This window comes from Trachypithecus francoisi, unplaced genomic scaffold (assembly GCF_009764315.1).
Source record: "Trachypithecus francoisi isolate TF-2019V2 unplaced genomic scaffold, Tfra_2.0 Lachesis_group19, whole genome shotgun sequence".
In the NCBI taxonomy this organism is placed as follows: Eukaryota; Metazoa; Chordata; class Mammalia; order Primates; family Cercopithecidae; genus Trachypithecus; species Trachypithecus francoisi.
In genome coordinates this window covers 19,143,967-19,160,184 of record NW_022681464.1, presented here as the reverse complement: position 1 = coordinate 19,160,184, position 16,218 = coordinate 19,143,967, and the positions used below count along the sequence as shown (strand labels likewise).

Here is a 16,218-nt window from a genome sequence, read left to right as displayed (position 1 = left end):
GGTAAAGGACTTTAAAATGTTTTTCCTTCCTTTCTCCTTTGTTTAGGAAGTATTCTGCATAAACATTTTCTGAAGGAGTAATACCTTTGATTATATAATGGACCCCTTCTATTCTTCTTGTTATAAGCTTTCATGATAAAAAATTTCCTCCCTTCTCTTTATCATTTTCCCTTACTCAGTGATAAGAATTTGGCAGCCTTCTTGCTTGGTTCTAGTCTTCTGTGATTAGGGTGTACATATGGACTAGGAAGCTGCATATTTTCTTTATTTGACTGCTGAAAAAACTGGAATGGCTTAAAGCAATAAAACAACCTGTGTATAGACCATGGAATATCTAAGAAGAAAAGACCACTAAACAGGCAAACAGCAGAAGATGCCTCTGTTGCCTTTTCTGTCACTGACTTAGGCTGTTCAGTATATAATGGTTATGGTAATAGGATAAGAGGACTGGGCTTGGGGAGTTAAATTAGAGAAGGTTTTACAACAATGAACTGGGACTCATTCATGAAACTTTTATTTTCTGAAGCAGGCTTGTGAAGGGGCTAGCCTGTTCCAAGGATGTGGGCCAGGGAGAGTCCGCCAGTTGGCTTAGTCTCTGTCCCCTCTGTGTTGCTCCAGATACCAAAAGCCACAGCCATGTTCTGATGCTGGTGACAAGGATGGTTTCTAAGCCATAGGAGGAAATGATTCTAAGATAAAAGCTAATGTTCAATATTCACTAGCAAGCTATAAAAAAGTACCTCAGGCTGGGCACGGTGCCTCACACCTGTAATCCCAGTACTTTGGGAGGCCGAGGTGGGCAGATCATGAGTTCAGGAGTTCAAGACCAGTCTGACCAACATGGTGAAACCCTGTCTCTACTAAAAATTCAAAAATTAGCCAGGTGTGGTGGCACATGCCTGTAATCCCAGCTACTCAGGAGGTTGAGGCAGGAGAATCTCTTGAACCTAGGAGGCGGAGGTTGCAGTGAGCAGAGATCGCACCACTGCACTCCAGCTTGGGCAATAGAGGGAGACTCCATCTCAAAAAAAAAAAAAAAAAAAAAAGTACCTCCCAGTAGTGCATGACAGACAGGAAGGCTTTGGAAATCACCCAAACAGGGGACTCAGGTGTGTAGGTAGAAGGCCGAGGCAACGAAGGGGAGAGGTCTGCTCTGTAGATATGCAGTGCAACAGAAGTCACAGTGGGGAAATGTAGGGTACTTCCCAAGGCCAAAGTAGAGTTGGTTGGAGTCAGAGACAATAATGGACTGGAGGGGAGGGACTGGGGAATCTGTGCCAGAAATGGGCTGGGCTCCTGTGGCTGGACAGGGCTTTCTAGCCTATGAAATGTTTTCAAGAGTTTTCACCTAAATGTTCAGCACTGCCTTTCATGCCTACGTAGTACTTAACAATCTGACATGTACAAACTTGTGAGTTCCCACATCCTCACACACGTTTTGTCCTAGACACATTAAAGGATAAAGATGGCAGCCTGTGAATTGAGATAGCTGGTGACTTAGGCTGAGGTGATGTGAAGGAGAGAAGCAAAGATTCTGGTTTGAGGGTTAGGGCCCTGAGTTCTTTATGATGGTGGGAATAAAGGAAGGAGCCTGAAAGAGATTAAGTGGCCCCCATCATAGACACTAGAGACCGTCAATGCAGCCTACCCAGAGGGGTTTGCTCCAAGGTGGAGTCTTCTGAGGCTTTACGTTTGAGGGGGCTAGGGTTTTTTATGTAGTAATTAATGATTTTCTCCACCCTATTCCTACAGGTAGACTCTAAATTGAACATCCAGTTCCATACTGCTAGACTGTCATGGGGTTTGTGGTGGGTGAAGCAATGATGGTATCTGTTAGTTTTGGGACATAATCACAGCTTCTGGACATGACACTTGAGGAGTACCCATGAAAACCATCCAGATTCAAAGACTCAAAAATCAAACGGCCCTCAGAGTTGTCCCATTCAATCTCTCAGCCAGGGAAATGTTCCCCTACAGCAAGGAGACTGACTCACCATCCAACTTCACACTCCATGTCATGTGGAAGCCATTGGTCATCAGGTAAAAGTTCTTCACATCTTCAGGCATCACACAGTTATTCTTCTAGAATCATAAAGCAGCTAAGTGTCAGGTCAGGGCTGGGAAAGAGGCTACAGGGCTATGCCTCAAGGCATTGGAGACATGTTTACCATGTTATAGGTCCCGGAAATAGGAAGGCTCTGATAGTTACCTACAAAACTCTATTAGAGAGGCACTTGGGGTCTTGCAAGCAGAGTTCCAGTTTGCCTTTTTTTTTCTTCAGCAGCTAAAGCAAACCAGGTATCTGCTCTGCCATGATTATGCCTCAATGAGCAGCCACCTGGCAACGGAGCTCAAAGGGATCAAGCTGAAGAGGAGACAGGGGAACATGGTGAGAGGGGAAGTCCTAGGTAAAGTCTGACAATGTTCAAGCAAAGCAATCAATGCCATATATTTCAGACCCATGCTCATATATTATTTTCTGAAACAAATTATTGGACAAATAAGAGCATCTTAAAAGTGAAGAGTATATCATTCCCAGAAGACTTATGCAATGTCTAAGTTCTGACAGCTCTTAGAAGGTAACCATATATACTCAAATATTTCACATATCCATGGATACGAAATCATCCAAAACTGTTGGATAAGAAATCATCCAAACTGTTGGCGGAGAGAACAAAGAAGGAGCTTAGTATCCTTTCAGGAGGTGCCAGGAACAAGCCCTATATTCTAAGTAACTCACATCTGTGTGTGTGTATGACCAGTCTTCCCTAGCCAACTCAAATCCCTGGAGTGTGCAAAGGATGAGTTCTCCAATTCATTTCCTAGGCCCCGTAGAGTGACTTCTTGATGTAGTTATAGAGGCAAAGAGGCAACATGTTAATAACTATCCAAGCTTGTGGCTTACTGGACCCTTCTGAGATGTGATACTGACAACTGCTTATGTCAGGATTGCATTAGGTCATCCTGTCAGTCAGTTCTAGGTACCCAATGCGTGGGAAAGCATCATGTAGGATGATCTGAGTTCACTTCCCAACTCTGCCAGCAGCTGAGTGACCTTGAACATGTCACTCTGTGAATCTATGTTCAAGAATAAACTCTAAGACTTAATATACAGAACACTGGCAGTATGAGGGGGTGTGAGTTTGACAGGGTGTGAGTTTGACAGGAAGAGAGGAGACTAGGAAATTATTATTATTCACAGCCACAGCATCTTCAGGAACTATAGATAAAGAGAAAGCTTCAAGCTTGCCAGAGATTTTAAGCAGTGTTTTTAGATTATTAAATGGACAACAGCTGTCATTTTAATGAAACATGTTTTAAATTTCCTTTATTTGTGAACTAAAATGTATGTTCTGATCAAGTTTTGTTTTTTCTGTGTCCACTATTTAGTACCCAGTCTCACAGATGTGAAATTTAAGAGACTCTCAGACTCCTTGGACTAATTTGTTTTCCTACTATTTGGAGTTAGGGGCTTGCTCCTATTGCCTCCTGTGTGGCCACATTATCTGTGCTTTCAGCAGAAAAAATGCACTTGCAGAATGCCTTTCTCCCACCCCTAAAACCCTGGTACAGGAAGCCTACAGTTACCAGTGTTCTGACGAGGTCCTTGCTCCTCTTGTCACTCCAAAAGGCCAGCATCCCTCTGACATTTTGATCACTAGTGCCATCTAGTGGTGAAGACGAGGAACCTACTGTCTGTCAGCCTGTCTTAATGGGGATTCCATGAGATCCAGGCTGAGGGCTGGTGGACTATTTGGCATTTTTCATATGTAAGTCAGGCTGAATAATTTCAGTAACAGTAATTATAACATTTGTTATGGTATTTATTTCACCCAAGAAAGAGATTTTGGTATTATTTTATGCCAGTAATTTTTACAATTATTCAAAATTCATACAAATAGAAAAAAATCTGTGAAATCCAATATTTAATACACATTTCACATACTAATATACCTAAACATTTTCAAGTAAACCAACTTCATGAAAAACATCAATCCCTCACTGTCATTCTAATTTAAATGACTAGCGGCCTTGGCTCTGCTGCTCTTTGCTGCAGACCCTTCTGCCCCAAGCACCCCTGGGACAGTTGCTGGCTCTGCAGTGCTCCAGCCTCCCTACTGCATGGAGCTCTTCCGAGTGGGGCAAATCCAGGAAGAAAGGTTCACAACCAAAACTTAAATGACCACATACCTGCTTTAGTCCTTTCAGGATGGAGAGAAACGTAAACAACCTCTCCTAATTTTAAGGTATTTCACCATTTTTTTTTCTGGCCAGTGACTCAGTTACTGCCATTTTAAAATTTCTCCTCTAACCAACCTGAAAAGAGTTTGCTTTTCCACAGGGGGCAATTTGCCCACATCAGAGGGCTTCTTCCTGCACAGATTCATGCTCAGTCTATATTTTGGGGGCTGTAATAGGAGGGTGGGGAGGAGGAAGACTGGCAGAAAGTGAATGGACAAGGGTATTATCAGGATTGGAGGGAGGGTCTGGGGAGAAAGCCAACAAGGAAGAATAACACCAACTGGTGTCTGAAATAACAGCTGATTGCATCAAGATGGTATCTGCAATCTCTAGCCCAATGGTGATTCTGTCACATAGTTCCTAATTTTTAAGCTGTCTTTCTTCTCCTGAGACAATCTACAATGGTTTCTTTAAGCTACTTTAGAAAGAGTCCACCACAAGCTCTGTTACTCCTTCATTGGATGAAGGACCTGAGCCACTTTTTTGTTTTGGGAGCTATCAACAAGACTCCAGAAAATCAATAGCACTGGGCCTTAAGGGAAGGGCTAGGGGCTGTCCATTGCCTTCTACTCACCTTTTCTACTCCTGGACAATCCTGCACCCCACTGTTCCCCTTACTTTTAGAGGCCACTTCCCAACTTGGGAGCAGATGCAGGATCAGGTCAGCATAGGGGCCACAGGACAGAAATCAATGTTTCTGTAGGTACTGGTCCTCGCTGAGCTGGCTCTCTGGCTGGTCTGCAACCACGGTCAGGGGTGAAGAGCTGCCCAGGACATCCATCAAGAAGCATGAGAACACTGCTGGAAATTGTGGCAGTGAGCACGACGGCACCTCCTGAAACTCTTCTGAGGGAGGACACTCCATGAAGAGGAAAACCTGGATGAGCTGTGGAGGGATGGTGTGAGATCCCCAAGATAATTCCTGAATATATTCTCAAACTTCCACCTTAGGGGAGGTGGAGGGCTTCGTTAACTGAACCCTTTTGTTTTGCTTAGGTTGCAGAATCTCCTGCAATTAGTGCTGGACATTAAAAAATGTAAACACAAGTCCAAAAAGACAAGGTTTCTAAGAAAACTTTCACTGTCCTGTTAAAAGGTGACAGATGTGCCTAGTAACATCCCTTACCTCTTTTTTGTTTTTTGAGCTTGAAAATGAGAGCTGAGACTTTAGCAGTTATTTTGCCACTATGATATTGTGAAATACATATTTGGTCTCTGTCCCAGATTCCTGGCATACAATTTCTAAAATCCTTGGAATCTCCAAAGTGATATCTTTTTGTGTGCTAAAGAGTTCACAAATGACTGGCATCTCCAAGGTAGCTGCAGGATGGGGGATTATCACCAGAACAACCAAGGCAGGGAGTGGGTTGGAACTTTCAGCCCCACCCCCTAACCTCAGGGAGGGAAGAGGGGCTGAAGGGTAAGTTGATCATCAATGGCCAATGGTTTAATCAATCATGTCTACATAATGAATCCTCCATAAAACGGCAAAAGACAGAGTTTGAAGAGCTTCCGGACAGCTGAGCACATGGAAGTTCCTGTAGGGTGGCATGCTCTCGGATGGCAGGGAAGTTCCCCGCCCTCCCACCACACCTTGCCCTGGGCATCTCTTCATCTGTTTCCTTTGTAATAAACCTGTAAATGTTAAGTGAGTGTTCCTCTGAGTTCTGTGAGTCACTCCAGCAAATTAACTGAACCTGAGGAGGGGGTCATAGGAACCCCAATTTATAGCTGGTGGGTCAGCAGCACAGGTAAAACAACCTGGGACTTGCAGTTGGCATCGGAAGTGAGGGGCAGTCCTGGGAGACTGAGCCCTTAACCTACGGGATCTGACACTATCTCCAGGGAGACAGTGTCGGAATTGAATTGGAGGACACCCAGCTGGCATTCACTGCAGAACTGATTGCTTGTTGATGTGTTTGAGAACTCCCCCTTGCAACACACACACATTTGGTCATGGAAATTTTCTGTGTTGATTGTTGCGGAATAACAGGAGAGGAAAAACAGTGTGTGTTTCTTCTACTCAGAGGCACCATAAAGAAAAAGGACAAAAGAATTACAGAGATAACAGCTTAACATTATCAGGGCTGATGAACCAACTGCAACTGTCTACCTCAGGACTTGTTACATGAAAAGTATCAATTCCTATTTGCTTAAGCTATTGCTAGTTTATCTTTCCTTAGGTCAAACATATTCCTATTTATATAGAGACAAATGTTGAACAGGTAAGTGTTGTGGAGCTGAAGGGGCAAAGAGAACTAGGAGGGAAGAGTCTGCGAGGAAGGAAAGAATCAGAGTTGTGCTTCTGCATCCAAGGGAGGAGAGGCTAGCAGAGAAGGGACTGGCTAACTGGGAGGCATGCAGGAGCGATACCAAGTGAGATGAAGTCAGTCTTTAGCCATGGAGAGGTCCTAGTGATTTTGACAGAATGGTATCCAAGAATGGTGCTGACTAAAGAGAGGCTGTGGCAGGATGAATAATTGGGAAATGAAGGAAGGATGGTAATTCGTAAACTATGGCCACTGGATCTACCCTGTCACTTGTTTTTGTAAAAATGTTTCATTTGAACACAGTCACACTCATGCATATCAGTACTTCTGATGGCTGCTTTCACAGCTACAATGGCAGAAATGAATAGCTGTGACAGAGACTGTAACCCCAGAGCATAAACTATCTGGTACTCTAAAGAAAACATTTCCCAACCCCTGGTGTAGACAATTTTTCTACACACTTGGCATGAAAAGGAACAAATAGCTAAATAGCTAGAAGGAGACATACGTTGAAGGTTTTTTGTTTTTAATTTTAAAGAGATGGGACGCCCCTATGGGGAAGCTGCCAGCAGAAAGAAGAGAAGTGCTAGAGAGAAGGGTTGACTGGTGGAGAACATAGAGAATCTCCCAGGCAGAATAAGAGCATGAGGTGAGGGGGTCACTAGTGACATGGTGTCGCAGGGTGATTTCTTCTACTGGAAATGCTTATCATAAATTCACAGTGGGGCATGTAAGGAACAGCTCTTCAAGAAGGTTCAGAACCCACTCTGTAGACTGTAGAAAAACTGAGCCTGAAAAAAAGGAGATATTCTGCTAAATCGTTTGGTTTCTGTGGACCATGGTTTCACTATCAGTAAACTGAATTTTTATCTGGGGATTGGTGGGTGTAACCAATCAAGAATTGTAAAGCCACCTGCAACTATGAAATGTCACTGAAATGCTTAATAATAACTCTCCTGGCATCAGGATGCCATTAGAACTAAGAGGCAGATGCTTTCCTGGTGCTTGAAAGATGAAAAGCTCAGTGTAGGCACTGGGCCTTACTATGGACCATCATGACAAAAGGCAGGTAGCAGGCACAATGAACATGAATCATACAGCTGCACAGAGGCAGGCAAACTGAAATTGTGTATTTAAGAAGAAAAAATGGTGAAATATATAAAAATGGAAAAAGGCTGTTCACATTTCCCTCCAACCTCAGGGGACTACAGCAGGTATATGATCATTTAGGTTTCAGTTGTAAACTTTTCTTACTGGATTTGTAGTACAGAATCATGAAAGACTAGATTACAGCTGGACGAGTCCTTCAATAACAATGATTTCAAATTACTTATTTCATATATGATGAACATGAGATCCAGAGAAGTTACATGACTTAGCCAAGGGTCCAGAGCTGGCATAAGACTTCTACTCTAGTCTGTTTTTCCCACATCAAAATGCTTCCATATCCTTACTAGTATAATGTATCTGTGAGCTTCCCACAGAGCTATATTTGCCTAAAGGGGCAGAGGGCCCCTTCTCGGGGGGCTTTATCTGAATGTATTTATGCAGCTGTGGTTACCAGGTACACCAGAGGGAGGTTGGGCTCTAAATGAGGTGTCTCCAAGGAGATGGGTCTCTAGGCTCAGTTCTCTAGAGAAGCAGGAATTATCAGCCCCTTGGGATCCTCCTGCTTCTCTGGTACAAGCACTTCTGGAAGCAGGCACACAGCAGGGGTGGCTTATCAAGCCTGCTCCTGTGGCAACATGCTCTTTAGTAACCTCTAGGGTGAGAAAGTGAGACAAGGGAGTTTCAGAGCAGTCCAAAACTTCTACCCTCCACTGCTTAGGAGGCAAAAGTAGGTAAGAAAATAGCACATCGAGTATTGCCCCATTTTGAATGAAAAAATTATACAAAAACTTGTTTTAAACTTTTGGGGTTATGAGTCCCTTTGAGAATCTGAAAAAGCCTTTTCCTCCCACTTCCCCCAAAAAACATATCTGACATACATTTCAAGGAGTCCATGGACCACTTCCCATTCATGGACTTGTAAGGATCCCATTGCCTACCCTCCACCCACACACATAACCAAAAATACACCAACTGTGGTTATGTCTAGGTGATAAAATCCTAGAAGATATTTTTTAAAATCTTTTTTTTTATTTTCAATACACCTTTTTGACTGTTTTGTTTAGCATAATCAGAAAAAAATAGTGTTACATAAAAACTGAATCTTAAAACAAAAGTACACACCCCAAAGGCTATCTTCCAAGCATCCCACAGGCCTTTACAAGCCCAGACATGCTGAACTCAGGTGAAAGAAACGTTTTTACATTACTGATCCAGATACTGTTCGTATCTTATTTTAAAAATTTTTATTACTTATTTACTTTTTAAGAGACAGGGGTTAAGGAGTTGTCTCATTATGTTGCCCAGGCTGTTCTTGAACTCCTGGCCTCAAGCTATCCTCCTACCTTGGCCTCCCAAGCAGCTGGGACTGCAGGTGTGCACCACCACACCTAGCTTGTGTATTAGATTTGGCATATTTGAACTTAGATCTGAGATACTTTAACTAAAGAACTCAAAGGAAAATTCCAAATCTATATATCTGATAATTTTAGGTACCTTCACAGGTATTCTCCCAACTGAATATGTCTGAAGAAAATGTTCCATTAACTGTCTCAGTTAGTTAAAAATCTCTTTCTCTCATGCTTACCCCTTAATCCTTTTAGACCTCTGATGGCTATTTATCTAGCACTACAACTGCATTTCCCTAAGTGTCAGTCTAAGCTAAAAGGGAACCCAATAAAGTTGCATTGTCCAGGAGGCAGATTAGACCCCAAGAGATCCCCTGCAGACTCTATCCCTGAAACACAGCTATGGAAGGCAGCTCCAAATGAAGAAACTACAGTATAAGTAAAACTGGGACAAATGGGTAATGTCTTCTCCTTAAAGAGTTCTAAGGACTGTATGGTACAAGACACAAGGAAGAATATGCCTCAGAAATCACTTTATTCCAAAGAAACTTAATAGTGTTCCACCCTAGACAAGGCATCCTGTCCTCTCATCTTCCAATGCAGGTCCTCAGCAGACACGAAAACACCAGGATCTGACTCTCACAAAAGAGCCCTAAGGCAGTTCTTTTTTTTTTTTTTGAGATGGAGTCTTGCTCTGTCTCAAAGCAAGACTCAAAGATGGAGTCTTGCTCTCGCCCAGGCTGGAGTGCAGTGGCGCAATCTCAGCTCACTACAACCTCTGCCTCCCGGGTTCAAGTGATTCTTCTGCCTCAACCTCCCAAGTAGCTAGGACTACAGGCGTGCACCACCACACCTGGCTAATTTTTGTATTTTTAGTAGAGACAGGGTTTCACCATATTGGCCAGGCTGGTCTCGAACTCCTGACCTCGTGATCTGCCTGCCTCAGCTTCCCAAAGTGCTGGGATTACAGGCGTGAGCCACCGCGCCGGCCTGGCAGTTCTACTAATACCTAAAGGGCTGACTTAAGCCCAAAAAGAATCAAGAGGAATGTCCTCCATCATATCTTTTCTCTTACTGTTATTTTTTTTTTTTTTGAGACGGAGTCTCGCTCTGTCGCCCAGGCTGGAGTGCAGTGGCCGGATCTCAGTTCACTGCAAGCTCCGCCTCCTGGGTTTACGCCATTCTCTCGCCTCAGCCTCCCGAGTAGCTAGGACTACAGGCGCCCGCCATCTCGCCCGGCTAATTTTTTGTATTTTTTTAGTAGAGACGGGGTTTCACCGTGTTAGCCAGGATGGTCTCGATCTCCTGACCTCGTGATCCGCCCGTCTCGGCCTCCCAAAGTGCTGGGATTACAGGCTTGAGCCACCGCGCCCGGCCTCTTACTGTTATTTATAACAAACAAAATGTCAACGAGGCCACAATGGCATAGTCACACAAGTACCAGGAACAGGTGTTGACAGAATCAGCCAATAAGAGTTTCATAGACACTGTTCTGGAATTCCCTTTTCCTATGATGGGCTGTGAGTGGAAATGGAGGTGGGGGCTGAACGAGAAGAGTTGGGATGCTGCTGAGCTGAGGTCCTGGATCAACTCCCAGTTACTGAGCTGCCAGAAAAGCTGCTGCTGGCTCAGCCCAGGGAGGGGAGTCAGGCTGGTAGGACTGCTTGCCTGCTGAGGGCAAGACTCCCATGGTGTTGTCCTCTGTCAGAGCGGCAGCCTGGCAGAGCAGAAAGGACATGTTCTTAGAGGCAGGCAACTGTAAGTTCAAATTCAGGCTCTGCCACTTGGTCGCTATGTGACTCGGAACAAATTTCTTTCTTTCTTTCTTTCTTTCTTTCTTTCTTTCTTTCTTTCTTTCTTTCTTTCTTTCTCTTTCTCTCTCTCTCTCTCTCTCTCTCTCTCTCTCTCTCTCTTTCTGTCTCTCTTTCTTTCTTTCGCTATGTGACTGGGAACAAATCTTTCTTTCTTTCTTTCTTTCTTTCTTTCTGTCTCTCTTTCTTTCTTTCGCTATGTGACTTGGAACAAATCTTTCTTTCTTTTTCTTTCTTTCTCTCTCTCTTTCGCTATGTGACTCGGAACAAATCTTTCTTCTTTCTTTTCTTTCTTTCTTTCTTTCTTTCTTTCTTCTCTTTCTCTCTTTCTTTCAACGAAACAAGGTCTCGCCCTGTTGCTCAGGCTAGAGTGCAGTGCTGTGATCATAGCTCACTGCAGCCTCAACCTCCTGGGGTCACAGGATCCTCCCACCTCAGCCTCCCCAGTAGCTGGGAGTAAAGGTGTGTGCTACCATACCTGGCTAATTAACATTATTGTTGTGTAGAGTTGGAGTCTTGCCATGTTGTCCAGGCTTGTCTTGAACTCCTGGCCTCAAGCAATCCTCTGCCCTGGCCTTCCAAAACACTGGGATTACACGTGTAAGCCACTGTGCCAGCCAAATTCTTTAAACTCTTTCAGCCTCAGTTTCTTCATCTATAAAATGGAGATACCAATACCCACCTTGCAGGGTTTTTATTTATTTAGTATGGAATGACTTATGGGGTAAGTGTTAGCAGGTACTTATTAAATGGTAGGGCAATTTGTTGCCACTTGCCCCAGTCAAATCCATTTGTTACTCTACAGCCACAGTGGTCTTTCCAAAGTATAAATCTAACTTCATAGTTCCCTATTTGAAACATTTCAATGACTCCCCTTTGCTTCTAAGATAAAGAGCAAACTGCTGAAAACCTATGAAGCTCCGGATTTCCTGGTCTTTGGTGAGCTCTCTCTCCCTTGCTCTCCTATGCTCCTTCTTCGTGATCTCAGAACAATGTAATCCTTCTTATCTTGAAGCCTTCATAGAGGTTGAAAGTCTCATCTTCCTAGATCCCATATACCTGGTTAACAACTTCTTATTGCTTCTTTGGGAAAACTTTTCTCAACCTCTAGACTAGTGCAGGTCTCCAGGCAATGCTCCCTTTACCTGTCTTTCACAGTACTCAGGCCAGTTTGTAATTACATTCATAACAATCTATACTATGTCTTTGGCAGTAAGATCAAGAGGTAAAAACAGTGCCTTTTAAAAAAATTACCATTTAATACCCACAGCTCAACACCAAGCACAATGTCTGGCCCACTGTAGAAGCTTAAAACTTTTATTGAATAAATGAATTGAAGTTCAGAGGAAAACTGGAAAGCATTAGCTTTTAATCTGCTTAGTAGTTATGTGCAACACTTAACCATGTTCTGGACAGCATGACACTTATTAATATATATCCTTTTCTTTCCTTAATTGATTTTTAGCTTTGTTCTATACAACTTTGAATGTCCACTGCTTCTATAGGAGAGCAGGGCTCAGGGGAGACACTCCATGCTGGGTAAGTGGCATAGAACGAAAGGAACTGTTAAGTGGGCTGGACAGAAACATAGAAAAGGTAAACTCTACGTTGAAAGCAGCTGTGGTCTGAGATAAGTACTTTTCCTCCCCTAATCTTTCCTTCTCAGGGACATTTACATTGACCTCTCTTTGTTGGGAGGTAAAGACTTCACATGGCAACACTTACTTGTTCCCAGGAAGAAATCATATGACGTTCAGCAGGAGGCTTTTCTATGATGGTCACCTCTGTCACACCTGGGGAAGATTCTGGAGGAGAAAAAAGAGTCTGTAGAGTTGCAGCTGGTCCACTGTTATACATTTCTATGTTAGATATTGACTAACTGTTGATGACTGCTCTAAGAACACCCACTCCTTCTCATAAACACTTATTATTATTCTCATAAACACTGTGATCAAAGCAGAGAACTGGTTGGCCTCTGAAAGGCATGGTCCCATAACCTAGGACAATGTAGTCTACCTGATAGAAAGGATATGCACAGACTGTGCTCTATACTGTCATTGCTCAGTCATTAATCTTATTGAACAAAAAAGAGATTGTAGATTCCTAGTGATTTTACACTGAAATTCTCAGTGAGCTAAATCTACATACTCAGGATAAAGTGAAAAGAAATGAAGAATAGCAACCCACTAACTTTTATAAGACATAAAACTTGTTTATTAACTTTTCTTCTAAATAAAACTCATCTTGAACATAACCTTCTACTCTATGAGGTCTAGGATTTCAAAGCTGGGTTAACATAAAAAATAGATCTATCCAAAAATATACTAAGAAAAAAAGTAAGTCATATTTCTAAATCCTTGAAGTAGGAAAAGGTCTCCAAATAATCTGGTCTGCTTCTCTTTGTGGAGCTGTGTTCTATCATTCACTCTGAGGGACAGCAGAAGCCACCTGGGAATACTACAGAGTTCAATACCTCCAACAACATTCTCCATTTGTCTGTGGCCATGCAGACTCAAGATTCTGAAGTCCTTAATCCAAGACTTAAAATTTGTCATAAAAGCTGTTATGACTTGAATTCTGTCCCCACCCCCACAAAAAAAGATGTCGAAGTCCTAACCCCCAGTACCTCAGAATATGACCTTATTTGGAAATAGAGTTACTGCAGACATGATTAGTTTAGATGAGGTCATAGTGAAGTAGAGTAGACCCCTAGTCCAGTCATTGGTGCCCTCATAAACAGGACAACATGTAGCTAGGTATGGCAGTGCATACGTGTACTCCCAGCTACTTGGGAGGCTGACACAGGAGGGTAGCTTCAGTTTTTAAAATCTCTAGGACTATGACAGAGACTTCTAATCATTTTATGTGGTTCACTGATCCTATAATTAAGCCAGTGCCCTTTTCATGCATATACAATTTCCTCCAAGTTGCCAGGAACTCAAATCTTGGGATGCAGCAATAGCCCAATATAGGAACTAAGAATTCTAGACTCTACCTATTCTAGTCTTGCTTTATACATTTACTAGTTGTATGACCTTAGATGGGTCTTCACTTCCCTTCACCTTCAGTAAGTCACAAGAGACCTTAGGTTTGAAAGAGGACACATACAATTATTTACTGTTTATAACAGGCCTACATGGAAGGCTTATAGGTTCAGACAAAACTACTGTGATGCTACTGCAGATAGGATCATATCATAGTTAAGCTTGGAATACTCATGATAAAGTAATTGGCCAACATATTGACTTTAATAACTTTCAGATAGTAAGTTGCTTAGGAAGTATCCATTGTAGAGACTCCTATATCCAATATAGTACTTCAGAATTGGTGAGGAGAAGGTATTGGGGATATGGAAGAGAAGGGCATGCAGTAAATTCCATTTGTATAATGCTCTGTTACAGGAAATTGGCATAAATTATCCCATTTAATCTTTCAACAATCTTGTGAAGCAGGTATCCTTACCCTCGTTTTAAAAGATAAGGAAACTGAGGTTCAAGGGTGTGAAATAATTCATAAAATGAAATATCTGACCAAAGTTGTGGACACCAAGCCTAATGCTGTTTTTATCATGTTGTCTTAGTAGCCTATCATTTTGGTAAGATAACTAAAAACATTTGCGGATGTACTGGAAAGCAAAAGAAATTATACATTGTCCTTGGCCTATCAGGATGCCATATATGACAAGCAATATCTGAATACGCATAGCCATTCTCCCTGTCCTGCCTTTGTGACCAATGACAAGCATTTGTCAGCCGCCTGGCTGGAATAACCTGCATGGCAAGAGTAAGAGATATGAAACTCAGATCTTTAGACTCAGCACAGTCCACTCTAAGTAACTGCGTGATATGCCGTGGATTAAAACTCTCTGTGGTGGCTTACTCCAAAGGTGGGTGCTATCAATTCCTTCCTTCCCTGCATGCCCATAGCACTTCTTATTGAGAACTGAGTCTATTTCTCCAACTTCTTGAGTTTGGAGTTGGCCTGAGAGTGCCTTGCCCTATAAAATATGGTGAAGAAATGGTGGGCCAGTTTTGGACTTAAAATTTAAGAGAACTGGCAGTTTCCCTTTGCCTTTCTTTGATTCCTGAGCCATCACATACTAAATCCAAACTACTCTCCTGGAGACAGAGGGCATACTGAGAAGTACTGAGGGGGGCAGACATTCGAGTGCAGAAGCCATTTGATGATCCCAGTCCCAGCTGCTATCTAACTGTGACCACTTGAGAGACCCCAAATGAGAACTACCCCAGCTGATTCAGTCAATCCACAGAGCTGGGAGAGATGGTTAATTGTTGTTTCAAGCAAACTATGTTTTGGGATGATTTGTTATTCAGTTATTGATAACTGGAATATATTTTCTAGTGAAAAACAGTCTCTCTGAGGTATTTAATGAGGACCTGCTATGTCCTAAGCTTTGGGAAATTACTACCAGAGATTAGGAACTTAAGTAGGAGATACTGTTTGAAGAAACTTATTGCTTAGTTAGATAAATAAGGCAAACATGAAACAAAAGTGAAAACTCAAGATAATATGTAATTATGTGTTAAACTAGGTGATACTGACTGTCAGGGCCACAGGAGTTGAAGGCAGAGGGAGGTTGACAAAGACTGAACAAGTGATAGAAAACATCAGAAACTGCACACAGCTGATCTGGGCCTTGAAGGATGATGTGGCAGTTACTGCAGACCGGCTCAATTAACACCTCCTGTTCCCCGCTGGCGTGCTTTCCTTTATTTTAGACTGGTTAGCTAAAGACTTCATTTCCTAGATTCCATTGCAGTTAGACTCCCTCTGGTGACTGCGATGCCTGCATGGAAACATACACTCATAAAACCTGGAAGAAGGGAATCAGTAGATGAGGAAGAGAAAAAATGGGGAGACCAGGTCTTCTTGCAAGCATAGTTTCACAGGTGTTTTGGTCTCAGCGGGCTGGAAGTTGTAGCGGTGGCTGTGGCAGCAAAAGCAGTAACAGTTTTTGATTCTGCAGCTATCCTTCTGGGAATCTGAAATTTTGAGAGCTGTGGCTGGTTGTTTTGCCAATGTGAACAGCATTCAATAAACCCCTGGAAGTTGAGGCTTAAACAGGCTTTCCAGGGAAGAAACAGTGCACATATATTGTTGAATTTCACTATTTAAGGAAGAAGTGTATTGTATGTGACCACCACCAAGATGGAACACTTCAGAAGATTGTGCATGGATTCCTCTAGATTCTATGTCTTTTCCTCCTGCTAATCAATGTAATAAATTATACTTGGGATTAAAACTGTTTCTGAGTCCTGTGAGTCTTTGCAGTGGATCTGGTGGATCTAAATGTGTGGGTGGTTGTGGGATCCCAGAAACATGCATCCATCTTTTTATATTTAACATTTCTGATTTAGTTTGATTTAGGTATGTTTTTGAAAACAGCAAATAACTGGGTTTTGTGAGTCAGGTTTAAAT

At 42.5% G+C, this 16,218-nt stretch overlaps 1 protein-coding gene across 10 annotated transcripts in view; it reads right to left on the bottom strand.

Moving 5' to 3' along the window:
• The window catches only part of TPGS2 (tubulin polyglutamylase complex subunit 2), a 49,606-nt gene that overhangs the window by 27,027 nt on the left and 6,361 nt on the right, over window positions 1–16,218 (bottom strand). For 8 of the 10 annotated variants that reach the window (XM_033177945.1, XM_033177939.1, XM_033177935.1 and 5 more), the window contains 2 exons: window positions 12,505–12,584; window positions 1,995–2,082 (listed from right to left, as the gene is read on the bottom strand). In XM_033177945.1, the coding sequence (XP_033033836.1) occupies window positions 1,995–2,082; window positions 12,505–12,584 (168 nt within the window). Of the gene's footprint in view, window positions 1–1,994; window positions 2,083–2,209; window positions 2,345–3,588; window positions 3,666–12,504; window positions 12,585–16,218 lie in introns of those variants that run through there. The other 2 variants (XM_033177938.1, XM_033177942.1) reach the window with 2 other exon arrangements.